The sequence below is a fragment of the Pleurodeles waltl genome, chromosome 1_2, assembly GCF_031143425.1.
Source record: "Pleurodeles waltl isolate 20211129_DDA chromosome 1_2, aPleWal1.hap1.20221129, whole genome shotgun sequence".
Taxonomy (NCBI): domain Eukaryota; kingdom Metazoa; phylum Chordata; class Amphibia; order Caudata; family Salamandridae; genus Pleurodeles; species Pleurodeles waltl.
In genome coordinates, this window is record NC_090437.1 from 850,883,589 (window position 1) to 850,899,482 (window position 15,894).

At 44.6% G+C, this 15,894-nt stretch overlaps 1 protein-coding gene across 1 annotated transcript in view; it reads right to left on the reverse strand.

Annotated features, from left to right (window-relative positions):
* The window catches only part of AGA (aspartylglucosaminidase), a 220,945-nt gene that overhangs the window by 46,382 nt on the left and 158,669 nt on the right, over window positions 1-15,894 (reverse strand). The window contains exon 5 of the mRNA XM_069244707.1: window positions 6,565-6,682. Coding sequence (XP_069100808.1) covers window positions 6,565-6,682 — 118 coding nt within the window. The remainder of the gene's footprint in view (window positions 1-6,564; window positions 6,683-15,894) is intronic.

Consider the following 15,894-nt stretch of genomic DNA (forward strand, 5'->3'; position numbering starts at 1 on the left):
GAATTTCTCAGCCCAGAATCCCATCTAAGTTTCCCACCACCTGGGTCCAGAAGGGGAAGGGACAGGGCAGTCCCAAAATGTGTGTATTAGGTCTCCGATAGAGTTGTCACATTGTAAGCAAGTGCTTGGGGGAGCAACCCCATTTTGAACAACCGAGCCTAGGTGAGGTAAGTGTAGTGAAGTAATTTAAGCTGGATCAAATGAAACTTGGATGCAACAGACCCTCTCTGAGGGAACCGACTGTCTCAATCCAGTCCTCATCTTCCAGAGAATCCAAGTCTCACTCCCATGCCTCCTTCATTCCTGCCATAAAGTCCTGCATGTTGTGGAGCAGCATCCAATATATGTCCGATAATCTGTGGTTTCTGATGTTTGGTAGGAGGATTTGGGATTTAGTGGGAAATATTCAGGAATATCCACTAGGGATTTTATGTAGGGCCTGATGGCATGTGGAGCTGGAGGTACTGAAAGAACTGGGTCGGGTGGAGGTCGTAGTTGGACTACAAATCCTGGAAGGATTTCAGAGACCCATCATGCATTACGTCTCAGAACACATTGATACCTATACTGTCCCACGTGGAAAAGTAGAAAAAGTGGCTCTAACTTAAGTCTACCCACTTATTCCTTGGATTTAAGTGTGCCTGCCCATATCATCAGCACGACTCTCGTAGCAATGGATAAAAGGCTCTGGCTGTCACAGCGTACACCGGATCATTGAACTCCTCAAACTACCAGTTGTTTAGAGGGAGGAGATGGGCAACCTGGTACTATGAAAGTATATCTGGGATAGCTATCCCACCTTCCCAGGGGAGATCCATGGGGATCCTCCACCTCACATCAAAGTTCGAAGTCAAGCATTGACTCTGGTGAAGAAGGTGCATCCCACTGAGAAAGGATAGTTCTGGAGCTGGTACAGAGACCTCGGGAGGAAGATTATTTTGAAGATGGCCGAGCAACCCAGTGGAACGGAAGAGTGGACCAAAATTTCATGTCTTTGGTGAGACCATCCAGTTGGGTTTGCAAGTTAGACTCATACGCTTAGGCCCTGTCTGAGGTTATAAAAAAAAAAAAACAGGTATTTGAATGCGAGCACCTGCAACCTGGACACCCTGGGCATGAGTGGCTGGGCAGGGAGAAATGGGTTAGATGGAGGATTTGGCCTCTTTCACACGATGGCCGGAATAAGATCTGAATATCAAGAGGATTTGAAGAGCTGGAGGCCCCTCGCCTCTTCCAGATTGCCTAAGAACACTGCCCGCATAGAGGGATATTCCATCGCTCACCCCTGTAGAACACTGATATCTGATAAATAAAGCATCTGCATGCACCCAAGCTGCTAAAGGCTCAATAGCCAGCATGAAAAACAAAGGGGAGAGCGGGTAACCCTAACGAGTGTCCCACCGTATGTAGAACAACTCAGAAACTCCCTCCTCAACTCATACTCCATACCAATGTCACGGCGAGAGTAAGCGCACATAGCTAATGAAGCGTGGGCTAAAGCTGATTCAACTACTTAGAGCAAACAAATAGTCTGAATTGACGAGTTGAATGCTTTCTGAAAGTCGATCATAAGCAGGGCATGGTGGCCAGGTAAACAGCTGCTCAGCTCTATTGCATCATATACTTTGCAGCTATTGTGCCGGCTGGGCCGTCATGGCATAAATCCAAATTGGTCCGAGTGGATAAGGTGAGGAATAACTCCCGCAAGTTGAGTGGCAAGCATTTTGTCCGAAATTTTCATGACACATGTTTCTGGGTTTAGTGCTTCATCAGTAGAGAGTGGAGAACAAAGAAAATTCATCTGGGGTTGCTGGAAATGCTGCCAACTTGACCGGAGAGGATTTTAGCAGCATTTCCAGCAACCCTAGATGAATTTTCTTTGTTCTCTACTCTCTACTGATGAAGGGCTAAACCCAGAAACACATGTCTAGAGATATACAGAAATGTCTGCACCAACTTTGGTGAAAAACTACAGATAATTTTCAAGTAAGAGCAAACTGTGAACTGCATTTACCAGGATGCAAAGGGGCGAACTGTGCTGGGATGTGAGGCAGTGTGCTCCCAACCCCCCTCCTAGTTTCAAACTGCCTCAGGAGTGTCACAGAAAAAGGTCTTGTCCTTGAAAACTTCTTTCAGGAGGGCTGGAAAACGAGGAGCATTTAGATGACGCCCTTGGCCTTGAATTTCTGTTTCGCCTCTTGAAAGGATCGCCACTCCTGCTGGACATTTAGGGTATAGTCAAGGAGGGGAGGACTGACAAGACGAAGGATCTGCATTGCCTGACGCCCAAAAGATGATACTGTAGTCTGCATAATTAATTGCTCTGGCAATGAAAGGGTGGGGTGCCCACCGGTGGCTTGGCAGTCAGGGCACGATGTGCTCTCTCAAAAATGAAGCAATTAGAAGCATCTGCTGCTGGTACCCAGCTTTTAACCAGTCTGAAATGAATAAGGCAGGCACATTCCCCTTTGCACTCTCTGGGATGCCATCAGTGCACAGGTTGTTGCGTCTTGACCTGCCCTCTGAAACCTCCATTCAGGCCTCCAACAGCCCTACTATGCCTTGCAGGGTCACTTGGCAGGTTTCACTCAACTTGACTGCGTCCTCAGTTTCGGAGACCCTGCCCTCCTCATCTGTGACCATGTATCTCATGTTCCGCAAGTCCTGCCATATCAGGGCAAGATCCACTTTTAGTTCACCCATTTTACCTTCCAAGGTATCTGTGGTCTCTGATTGCTTGCAATATGGAGGACTTCCAAAGCCCCTCAGTCTGCATGTCGCCCCCACCACACTAGCATCTTCTGTTGGGGCCATCTGCTTGGTAAATGTATCCATTTTCTGCTGGAATGCAGATAGTTGGTTTGTCTCTCACCATATTCTTGTGTGGGGCCTTTAGTTGGTGTGTGTGTGGGGGGGGGGAGGGGCAGTGTTTGCAGAGTAAATCCCACTGGAAGAAAGGTGTAGGCAAGGGGGGGGGGGGGGCAACCCATCAGGGTGCCAGTGGCGTCAGATCAATGGGTAGGTAAGGCAAGCGTCTCTGGTGCACCCACTGACGCAGGTACGCAGACTGTTGTTTCACACAGCCAGTGGCCCAGTCACTGCGGTACTAGCCAGTGGGTTTCTTGCTGCAAAGATGTTGTTGCAGGCCCTACCATAGCTCCCAAGCTGGCCAAGGTTGCACTTGTCTCTGGGCCAGAGGTCCCCCCAGCCAGTGTCAACATATGACTTGTATGTGCCACCGAATGTAGCTGGTCAAGCAGGGCCAAGCATCCATTGCCACACCAATGAGGGCCCCCACAGAGAAGTTACTCCCCCCAGGTTAGCCTTTGCAGTGTTCACAGCCCCAGGCAAGAAAGAAATGTCATATGGCAGAGGGGAGGACACTGGGCTAGGCCACTGAGAAACCATATACTGGAGAGACAAGTCAGGGCCAGTGCACAGCAGTCAAAAAAATCAGACACACCTGGGGTCCCAGGCGGCAGGAGAACAGCAGAGCTGATCAGGACCAGGTCCACCAGCCAGCCTCCTCGACCCCCCACCAGCCACACCTGGCCAAGTCCAAGCAGCTCAGTAGCCAACCTGCACCCCCCTCGGTCAGCAAGCTCACTTTCTGGCTCCCAGGAATGAGGTGCGGTGAGGGGAGCTGCCTCTGAAATCATCTGCTACAGTTCTGACGGCACAACAGAGACATGTTTGTTTTCCACGCTTCAGCCAAGGCCGCACTTGCCTAAAAAGGAGCACTCTGTGTGAGCAGCTCCACAATGTTTTTTTCAAAGTAAAAGTGAATGCAGTACTAACTACGTATTAATGCCAGAAGAGCAGACCTGCACCCCCTCCCACAGCCTGCCCCTCAGTGATTATCAACAAATTGTCGCCACCCACTCCCTCCTTGTCCTTATTAGGCTGCCCCACCCCGCCACTGAAGTGAATGGAGTTTTGTAACTCTTTCCCGGGTCACTGTTTATGTGCCCCAAAAGCAACCAGATCCATGGCATTCTAATCCATTACTCCCTCTCCGATGATGTTACTGCTGTAGCTTATGCATGCAGGTCGGAGAAAACCTCTCCTGTCTGGCACTTGCGCCAGTTGCAAAGTTCTGCAAAGTTCACTATAGTTCACCCATGAGATTCAGCACACCGCCTCGGAGCAGTGATTTATTTTCAGCTGCTGTGTATTTCATTTTCCTGCTCTTGTCTCTCTCTGGAGGGTGGCAAGGCAACACCCTTCTTGCCATGAACACCAGTCACCCGTGAAAATTGACACATCATTCAGCTGATCCATATGTTCTGTCACATTTGCAAGTATCAATGTGTCCACCGCCAAAACCTCTCAATTTCAGGACATTTCCATATCACATGCATAATATCAGCTTGTGACTTAGGAAATCGTGGTTATCCCACGGAGACCCAGTGTATATCCTACTGATTCTATGTGGAATTAGGTAGGCCCTATGTAGCATATTAAGGTTATCTATTTAAACATGGTGTTGTGTGATACTTTGTATGGGCATCAGTGGAATGCTGCTGACTTATGCTAAACTCAAGCAGTTTCGCCCTGGGGATACTTTGTGCAGGTAGTTTAGGGCTCTTTGTCATTATCATTAAATTCACTCTTAATCTCAGTTTCCCACTTGCCTCCAAGTGCATCTGAGGATACACCAGTGTGCTCTTTTAGTGCCTTTCACAGCAAACTGACAACTTTTGTTCTGTAATATATCGACTAAAGGGCTTGTATTAATATGTGTGTTTGCAGCTCACTTGGATTAGTCGTCCAGTGTCTAGTTACAGATTTGTGCCTTCTCCTGTGTCCTCTACGAAGCTTGTATTCCTACTCTGCTTGAGGAATGGCCAGTGTACCTTCTCAGAATGAATCTTCCACTATTGTGGTTCTTGTTCCTTCCCATAGTATTACATCTCTTGCAGGGATCCATCCTGCTTGCATGGCGACCCATGAGAGTTATAGCCAGTCCATAAGGTACCACCGCTTGTGCGAGGCTTTTGCTGCTTCGTACACAAATCAGGCCTGACCATATTTAGCACGGGGGTTAATTCTTTGATGGAAAAAGTTTATTCACTAGGCTTTCCGAAAGTGAGGGCGGGTGAGGAAGGAGGCTTCAAACCATTTTCAGTCAGTTGGTGTCCCGCTAGCCACTGAGCTGCCCTCCATAGTTCAGCCACAAAATAATAGTGCTCTATGTCCAATGTACCTAGCCATCCTCGTTCCATCAGTAATTTTAGTTTCGCCAGTCCAGTTCCACACTTTACCTTCCAGAGCTCCCGATTACATCACTTAGCAGTAAGTCCACATCTCTAAGGAATTTTATGGGTACTGTTTGAGGACGGTTAGCAAAATAATTACAAAAGCATAGAAACAAACATTTTTGCACACACTATTAATCAGTCTTCCAAAATGTCACTTGAAATGTCAAAGATCTTTCTGCTGGCCTCAGTTTGTCATCAAATAAAAAGCCCTCAGTAAGGTATATCCTGACCTCTAAATAGCAAGACATGGTTGGCTTCTATTTTATGTCACTCCCCACGGTGTCCACTTCATCTGGTAGCCGCCTCTGGTCCATGGGAAACAAACATGACTTTGTCCAATTGATCCTCAACCCAGACAATTTTTTAAAATCTTTCCATGTTTGGGCTGTTAAAGGCAGGTCTGTCTGGACAACTGACAAATATAGTCATGTTGTCACCATAGGGTTAAAGTGTGAGTGACAACAACGAGCAGGAAACTAGATGCATACTCTGGCCTCTAATGGCACAACAGCAAGGGCAAAAAGAAGCTGGAACGAGTTCCCACTCTGCTGCATCCACCTGTATACCCGGTAAGATGTTGCTATGTTCCAACCAGTCCTCTCTGTAGGCCTAGCTTATAGTTTATAAATTTTAACATTTGCTGCACAATGTCAATTTTTCCAGGGATATTAGACATGTAACGCCAATTTAGTGCATCAAAGACTTTTCCAAATCAAGGTTCATGCATAGAGACGGCAACTACTACAGGGTGACAGCTTCTAGTATTCCAAATAATCGTGTAATATTGAAGGACTACATCACCTATTGACTACTACATCCAAGTATATATCTATTTTGATCTATGTAGATTAGTTTTGGCAGCAATGGATGCAATCTCTTTGCCAATACTGAGGTTCTTATAGTAAGTATCAGTACAAACAGGCTTCTGTATAAAGCCATGGCTAAAGGCACAGAACATTTTAACTTAAGACTCTTCCCTTGCTAGCTCCTAAGAAAAGGCCTCTACAGTGAAGTCTTAATATGGTGCTAGAGATATTCAGCCACGTTGGTAAATGCTGCAATGGTGCAGTTCAAAAAAATATATATATATATTGCATAGCCCACATTTGCTTAAAAGCAGACAACATACACTTGTAGCCAGCTTGACGTGTACAGTTACTGATGTAACAAGGTCTAGGCATCAGAAGTCACAGGTGACAAAGAAAATAAAGCCTGCAGTAATGGGGTTGACAACACAAAGTAACAGCAGAAACATTAAAGATGAAAGCTACACAGTATGTTTTAAAGAAAGATGTATATTTACCAATCGTGTCATGATTATGAACATTTATGGTTCGTTGTGACATATTCCATTTTCTTTCCGGAAATACTTTAGCTGGTTTGTAAGGTCCACATGACTTTGTAGCATCTGGTATTACATTCTGTAATCAAAGTTTTCACATATTTAAAATGTTTTCACAGGTTGCCAGGGAAACAACTGTTTTTAATCTCTAGGTGTTTCTAATCGGCTCTATGGTATAGTTACTTAAAAAGGATTGTTACATATACATACTATTTGGTGGAATGTAAGTACAATGTTACTTATGTCATATTGAGAATGTTAGTTGTTGGGCACTCTGGAACCCTTCTTCATGAAAGATTCCATGCAACGGTTCCCTGCGACAGTTGCTCAGGAACTTTTATGTGGAGGGTCCTTTTCCAGTGGGCTTCTCTTTGTTTCCTTGTTGGATCGTCCTTTACATATTGGTGCCGAGTTGTGGCTGTTCTAGAGGAACTCATTCTGTGACCCCGTTGTTGAGCACTGCCGGCATGCCAAGGGGACAATCGCATGGACAATTTCAGGATCCAGCCTGGCAAACCATGGTAACATTTTAGGTCTCACAGTTTCTGTGTGACGGTTACATCCAGCGCTGCGGCCTCCTGTGCTTTTCGTCAACCAGAGCAAGCAAGCTGGTTTAGTTTGTGCACATGTGTAAACTATAATAATCAGCACCCTCTGTGACGTGCTCACTAGTCATTTTAACTGCATCCAGGCCAGGCAGAAACATGTTATCGCGCTCTCTGCGACAAGCTCATAAAGCATTGTCTCTGCTTCCAGACCAGACGGAAGCACATCACCGCGCCTTCTGACGCATTGGGGGCCATCTTTGATTTAATATATTTTCACATATTCTGGTGCAGCCTGTGCCTTCCTTGACAGGCCCGCCTAGTTAATAATTATAATAATAGAAAACACAAAATATTTCCCTCTTCTGCCCCATCGGTGACAGGCACACTCGGCAGCAGCTTTTCACGGTTGGCTGTGTATGTGGTGACAGGTACACCTATTTCATTAAGCTTATAGTATTCTGGGAATAATTTAACTTTATTTGCCTGTACAATCGGTGACAGGCACACCACTTAATTTAATTTGTTATTAATATTCTGCTTCTGCTGGTACTTAGTTTAATTTGGTGTTCCACTGGATGGCTTCAAATCAATACTTATTTCAGTTAACACCATTTGTACAACAACCAGGGAAACTCACCATGAAATGGAAAAATTGCTTGCATGCTTTTGAAAAATTAGTTGCTGTGGATGCAACTTTATTTGAACCCAACAGGAAAAAAACTTTACTATTTAGTCATTTAGAGCAAAAAGGGCAACAGATTTCTTTTTATAATCTGCCAGAAATGGGTGCACCTTTCTATCAGTTTGGTCAATGGGATGAGTCCACAGAAGCGATAAAAAGGTTAACAAATACATTGTCGGAGGAACCAAGTGTTCTTTTGGAAAGATTTAATTTTTTCAGGAGAAAACAGGTGATTGACAAGAGCATCAAATACTTTGTGTCTGCTCTTCGGCTTTTAGCTTCTACTTGCAACTTTGGGGAATCTTTAAATGTATGTAAGAGATCAGCTTGTGTATGGTTGTTGTGAAAAAAAAATCAGGATTGTCTACTGGAGAGCAAAGATCCCACTCTTTTTGAGGCCATTAACATTGCTAAAGGTATTGAACGTTCACTAGTCTCAACTAAGCTAATGGCTCAATAACAAACAGCAATTAAAGTTAAAGAGTCTGATGTGTTAAGTTTAGTGCAGCTTAAAGATAAGAAGTCTATCATCCAGCATAAAAAGCCAAACTATTCTTGCTACCGCTGCAGATCAAAATCACATTTGACTAGCAATGCAAAATTTCCAGCAGTGAGAAAGCGTTGTATTAAATGTAAGAAAATTGGATATTTTCAAACTGTTTGCAGAGAGGGACAGAAACAACTTCGGGTTAATTGTGTGGCCAAGGAAATGGATGAAGCAGTACGGGATGTTTCAAATGAATTTTCCACTGTTTTAAACAGAGTTGAATAAGGTACAGACCACACAAGTCAAGGGTCCATTTTGTGATGTTTCTGTGGGCGATTTAACACTTATCAAGATGGTAGATTCTGGGGCACCCATCACCATTTTATCTGATGAGATTCTTTGAAATTGTGGGTACATGAGAAATTAGAACCTCCAGATGCCAACACCAAAGCATTTGGGGAAGCAGGACATCAATATGCTGGGCTTAGTAGCTGTTTTAACATGCATGGGTAAAGCCACTACTAAAATAGATATAGCATTAAAAGGTCGTAATCTTGTTGGATGGCAGGATTTAGCCAAAACCCGGGTTAATGTTGGTGTATGGGTCTGACACACTTGTTATGGTAGCCCCAAAGCAGATTTTGTTTCTTGGGAAATCGTCTGGAGATGATTCCAAACAATTCACAACCGAGTTTCCAGAAATATTCAATGAAGAGGTTGGTCACATCACCAAATGTGAACACCACATCAGATTGAAATTTGATGGTGTTCCAGTGACACATAAGGTGGGACTGGTTCCTCTAAGTCCATGAGATGATCTTAAAAAAGTGTAAAAAAAAAAAAATCTATTGACGATAGAATAATTACTGAAACCAATTCATCCAAATGGGTCAGACCTATTGTCAAAAAAAATAAAAATCTGGAGAAATTTGGTTGTGTGTGGATTTACGCACTCTTAAAAGTATCAAAATAGACTGCCAGCCCTTTCCTAAAATTCATGAGTTACTAGCCACTATGGGTCAGGCAAAATATTTCAGTATTCTCGACTTAAGATTAGCATATCATCAATTCTCCTAAATGTTGCTCCACAAAAATTAACCACTTTCATCACACCTTAGGGTGCCTATAAGTTTCTGAGAATGGTTTTGTTTAGCTTCGGCTGCCAGTGTTTTCCAGAAACTTATGGACACTATTCTGAAAGGTCTCAAAGGAGCACACGCTTTTCAAGATGATGTATTCATCTTTGTAGACAGTATGCATGAACATAATAGTATTTTAGCTATTTTTTAAGAATCATGGTATTACCCTGAGAACAGATAAGTGCAAAATTCTTGTGAACAAATTGGATTATTTAGGCCATAGGATAACATCAGAGGATATCAAACTTAAAGATTGTCTCATAAAGGCAATGAAAGATGCACAGCTCTAAAAGACAAGGATTCTATTAGGTCAGTATTTCCCAAACTTTTGACAACTGTGGACCTCCACTTTAGCATTACTGGAACCCAGGGACCCCCAGTGAATAATTATTGGAATCCGGGGACCCTCTCACTGAGTATTTACTCAAAGCCGGGGATCCCGGCCTAAACACTGTCGATTTGAAAAAAAAAAAACAATACACAAAACATACAGAAACAAGCATTCATCAAACACATTACCAACTAACAATTTTTTAAAATTTGCAATACATATTAAAAAAAACTAATATTTTTATAGGAAGGTTGAAGTTTTTCTAAATTCACTTTACTATTCTGATCCCACAAATCAATCTGAAGATACTAATTTTATTTTTAGCCTCCAATTTCAAATTCCTTGACCTTTACAGTATGTTCTAACAATATCAGTTGTCCATTTAGACACTTTATTAATAAATTAATATTATTTAATTTTCTAAGCAGTAGTTGACCCCTGAGGAGGCTTTGCGGACCCTTTGGTGTCCCGGACCACAGGTTTGGAACCACTGTCTAAAGTCTTTCTTAGGTTTGAGTGAACATATCTCTAGATTTGTTAAGGAATATGCCTTTGCAGTACAACCTCTTGGGTCTCTCCTCAAAAAAGGGGTCATATTTATGTGGCGCACTGAAAAAATGCAAGCATCTGAGAAAGTTACAAATGTATTTGTTTCTGCGCCTGTTCTTACACTTAACCACTGGTAAGAAGTGTATTTTGACTGTAGATGCTAGTCAGGTGGGTTTTGGTACGGTTCTCTCCCACTGGACTGATGACAGAGGTTTCTGTTGCTTTTGCTTCACAAAGCTTGGAGACACCTTAAACAACCTTCAGGCTTGCAAGCGGTCTGTGGAGAAATTCAAAACCTTTTTATGGGGTGATAGTTTTACCATATATACATATCACAAACCCCTGGTATATCTTCTCAAAGGTACTACCAAAGCTTCGGCTCGTTTGGCGAGATTGTTGTCAAGACTTTAGGAGCAAGTTTTTGAAATTAAGTATATTTCAGGAGTAAATAATGTTAGAGCGGACTGCTTCTGAAGAATGCCTTTTGTAACTAGTAATGAAGATGACAGGAGGAGGTAGTGTGTGTTGTGGCCATGGTGGAAGATCTAGTAAAAGGAAAAGGCAATATTTCATACCTTGAGTGAATGGAAATGCTTAAAGTTGGGAATGTGTTGCAGGAAGTCATACAGTTTACCAAAAGTGGTTGGCCTTGAGAAAGAAATTTGGCATCTCGCAAGAATTTTCAAACCACAGTAATGTTCTCTTGAGCAATGAGAAGCGAATCCATCCGACAATGCTAGGAAAAGGTTGATTGAGTTGTCTCATGAAAGTCATTTAGGAGTGAATAGCATGGCCAAGCTACTGAAACAGTTCTATTGCTGCTATTCTATTAATGGGTGGTTTAAAAGGGGATATTGACACTTCCTGGCACCTATATTTTCAAGTTATACCACAATATATATATTTCATTTTCACACAGTGCACTTTACAGGAAAAAAACACCCCAAATCTCTGCACGTCAACAATCGGTGATCGTTGATTTCCCAGATGAAACACGTGTTGGCAAGAGTGGCTGGAGTCTGAACTGAAGCTGATATTCTGATTTGAAGAAGAATACGGAAATAAAATGTGAAGACTGTAATATTGGACAATTGTGGGGCGTGTGCCTTTTTACATACAGTTCTATTTGTGGCCTGTTATGGATTCACAGGTTTCCAATTGGGAAAATAGTTGCACGACCTGCCTTCTCTCTGATAAATATTGGAGAACTTCAGAAACTCCTTTTAACACTGTTCCCTTGCCAGAAATTGCTTGGGATACGGTTGATCTTGATTTTGCTGGCCCATTTGAGTGGTTATTTATAGAAAATAAATACTTAATTGTGTTGGTGGATTATTATACCAGTTGGCTTGTATTTTGTGTTGTCTTCTAATACAGAATGTGTGATTAAGTTTAAGAAAACTTAAAACCATTGAGGGTCCCCCAAAAGTTTTGGTTACGGACAATGGTACACATTTTACTTCCAATCGAATGGCACCATTTATCAAATAGTTGGACATCAAACATCTACAGGTGGCTCTATATTCTCCTACATCCAAGGGTTTAGTAGAAAGAGTAAAGAGAGTTCTTAAGGAACCACTGTACAAACAGTGGTTGCTATTCAGGTGGATGTGGAATATGTTGTGAGGCAAAAGCTGTGGAAGTATCTCATCACTCCTCACAACACAACAGGTGTTTCACCTTTTGAACTGATAAGGAGGAGAGTTCCTAAGCCATTCTTTAATCCAGATTGGGTGAAGGAAATACAAAGCCATAAGGATAAATATGTTCTCAATCTAGATGCTATGTTAAGTAAAGTGTCTGAAAAGCAGGTTAGGATGAAAGGAAGATTTGATAACAAAAACAATGTAAATGAAGTAACATTTTGTGTTGGAGATTGGGTTTGAATTAAAAAAACCATTTGGAGTCAAGAAAGGTGAATCAAGGTATATGGCTCCAGTAGAAGTTGCTAAAGCCCCCAAAAAGTCTGTCTATCTTTCAGAAAGAGGGTGGTGGAGTAAAAGAAGTGTAATACAACTTCCAGAGTTACAGGCAAGGAAGATACTTAAGATGAAAGGATATGAAAGATAATTTCTGGTTTGATTATCAAAGTCCTTCTGTTAACAATTATTCTTCCAACAGGGATTCAGAATTCTCCAACTGATTTGTTTCTTACAGGATCACCATTAGATGTTTGAGCTTCTGCTACCAGTTCAGTTGATTCAGATTTTGTAATGCATAAGAACTTAAATCCTAATTCCAATGAAAACGTGAGCACGGCTGGGGAAGCCCTTCCCAAGCTTGCTTCTGAAGCTAAAGAAACAAAAAGTGTGAGAAAACAGGGCTGATTGCAGAGGCCCCCTAACTTATTGCCCCCATTTTTCACTTTTTGCTGGTGTTTTCCTGACTCTGATGGTGCCCTGGGTACTGCTAACCAGTCCCAGGGCCTGTGCTCTGTGTAAAATCAATATGCAAATTAGGCTAATTATAATTGGCCAAGTTAACCTACCTATAAGTCCCTAGTATATGGTAGGGCATGTAGGTTTAGGGACCACAGCATAGGTAGTGTACCCATAGGTGCACTGCTGAGGTGCCCAGTGTCATTTTAAAGGCAGGCCTGCCTTGCTGGCTGCTTTTAAATTAAAGTTATATGCATATTCGACTTTGTAATTAAAAGTATTTCCAAAGTCTTAAACTACCTTATTTTTACATACAAGTCACCCCTAAGGTGTGCCCTATGTGCCCCTAGGGCTGGGTGCCATGTAACTATAAGCAGGGACCTTATAAAAATAGTTTTATAAGCCCTGGTGAGGTAAAAACAGCCAAATTTGTTTTCCCCTCATTGTAGTAAATGGCCTTCATAGGCTAGAATGGGGAGACTCTACTTTAAATGTTGAAGTCCCCTTAAATGATGGATACCAAGAGTTTGGTATCAAATTAATTGTTATAATAAATCCCACAACTTCCAGTTGTTGGATTTAATATAACTTGTTCAGGTAAAGAGTTTTAAACTTTACCAGAAAAGTTGCCAATTTCAGCCCTGAATTGTTTTTGCTGCTGTGCTCTGAATGGCCAGCCTCTAGCAGCCTGGCCAGGCTGCCTTGATGAGGTGTGAAGTGGCCTGGCTTCACACAAAGGAATGTGCCTGTGGGAGGGAATCTCCCCTCAGCAGATGGTGAGGCAGGAAGGGGGAGGGCTGCCAAACTGGTCTTCAAAGGCAGAGAAGGACATTTGGAGCAACCAGCAACACCCCCACATCCTGCAACCCCAGACAACTAGGTGCCCCCTTGATTAGATTAGGAGAGGGCAGGAGAGGGGTGTGTTTATGATTTTTAGCCACACCAGTGGGTGGGCTCAGCCAGATGCAACCTCCAAAAATCAGATTCAGCCATGGTGGATTTTTGGAGAATGTTGCCTCCTGGGATTGATTTTTGCCACACTTCCCAGGAAGTGGTCATCACAGGGGGAAGGACCCTGCACCTGATTGGAGAACCAGGACCCCCCTGCTTTTCACCCAGGAGCAAGGATAAAACTGGCAGACCTGCACCCACACCTCAGATCCCCATCAGATTCCAACAAGGAAGAACCAAAGGAGAAGAAGGACTGCCCTGCTGGACCCCTGGCCTGCACCTGGAACCTGCACTCAGAAGGACTGCGCCAGCTGCACACTTGGGCTTCACCACAAGAAGGACTTTGCCTGGCTTCAACTGGTTCAAGGAGGGACTCCCTGTTTGCTACAGGTGAAAAATTGCTATCCAGAGTTCCCTGCACTAACTCCTGAAGAAATCAACCAGCTGGCCACTGCCCAGTGGCCAAAAAGGAGTTTGCGCCAGGTGCATTCTGGGAGTTGTAGTCCACACCCCCCAAGGACCATCTCAGAACTTCTGGACCCTTGGGGTGAGCTGTGGACCTCAAAAGAACCTTAAAAGGACATCTGGGAGAAGCCCCAGAAGTTTGGAGAAGTTTGTGGAACTTTTGTAAAAAATCCATAGAGGGACCGACCCGCCTCTGCAACTCTAGCCGGCTTGCATCAACCGCGACCCGGCCTGATTTGCTGGTTCGTCCCGGTAAAGAAAATCTCAGAAAAAGAGACTAAGTCCGAAGGTAAAAAGTTGACCGGGACCTTCCAGCCAGCGTATCCGAGGAGGGCTCCAGGGACGTCGGATCAAGATCCAGGTTTACCCCGGTCGAAGGATTTTCACCTCGAAAAAGAGACTAAGGGGGTCATTCTGACCCTGGCGGCCGGTGGCCGCCAGGGCCACCGACCACGGGAGCACCGCCAACAGGCTGGCGGTGCTCCAACGAGCATTCTGACCGCGGCGGTTCAGCCGCGGTCAGAAGCGGAAAGTCAGCGGTCTCCCGCTGACTTTCCGCTGCTCGTTTGAATCCTCCATGGCTGCGGAGCGCGCTCCGCAGCCATGAGGATTCTGACCCCCCCTACCGCCATCCTGTTCATGGCGGGAAAGCCGCCATGAACAGGATGGCGGTAGGGGGGGGTCGCGGGGCCCCCGTAAGAGGGCCCCGCAAAGTATTTCAGTGTCTGCCTTGCAGACACTGAAATACGCGACGGGTGCCACTGCACCCGTCGCACCTTCCCACTCCGCCGGCTCGATTACGAGCCGGCATCCTCGTGGGAAGGGAGTTTTTCCCTGGGCTGGCGGGCGGTCTTTTGGAGACCGCCCGCCAGCCCAGGGAAAAACTCATAATACCCTCCGCGGTCTTCTGACCGCGGAGCGGTATAATGGGGGCGGAATTCTGGCGGGCGGCCTCCGCCGCCCGCCAGAATCAGAATCACCCCCTAAGCCCGAAGATAAAAATCTTTGCCGAGGATTCCTGCATCGCGTATCCGGCGAAGGGCTCCAGGAGATCTGATTGGACTGGCAGGTTCGTCCCTCTGAAGAAAATCTTTGAAAAAGAGACTAAGGGGGTCATTCTGACCCTGGCGGCCGGTGGCCGCCAGGGCCACCGACCACGGGAGCACCGGCAACAGGCTGGCGGTGCTCCCACGAGCATTCTGACCGCGGCGGTTCAGCCGCGGTCAGAAGCGGTAAGTCGGCGGGCTCCCGCCGACTTACCGCTGCTCGGGGGAATCCTTCATGGCGGCGGAGCGCGCTCCGCCGCCATGAGGATTCTGACCCCCCCTACCGCCCTCCTGTTCATGGCGGGAAAGCCGCCATTAACAGGATGGCGGTAGGGGGGGTCGCGGGGCCAACTTGATCAGGAATCAGAGAGATGACTTTGCTTTATTTTGCAGGTAACTAAAGGCGGATAATGACATCAAAAGGAGAATGAAACATATTCGAGAGAAGAGTCCATTAAAAGAGGAGGTATATGGAGGACAGGACCATGGGACTGAAGATTCTTTTTACATTATGATGTGTATTGAGTTTTGTTTTGGAAGCTTTTAAGAGATGCTGCTCAGAAGGAGTGAATAAAGGTTTATGAATAATGCTATCCTCCAAGTTGTGATTCTTTATTTAGTAAGAATCACAATTTTCCAGATTGGCCACCGATCTGCGCAACCCAGACCTCAAAACTTTACTTTAACAGAATAAGTCAGCTGAAGAGCTGGCACA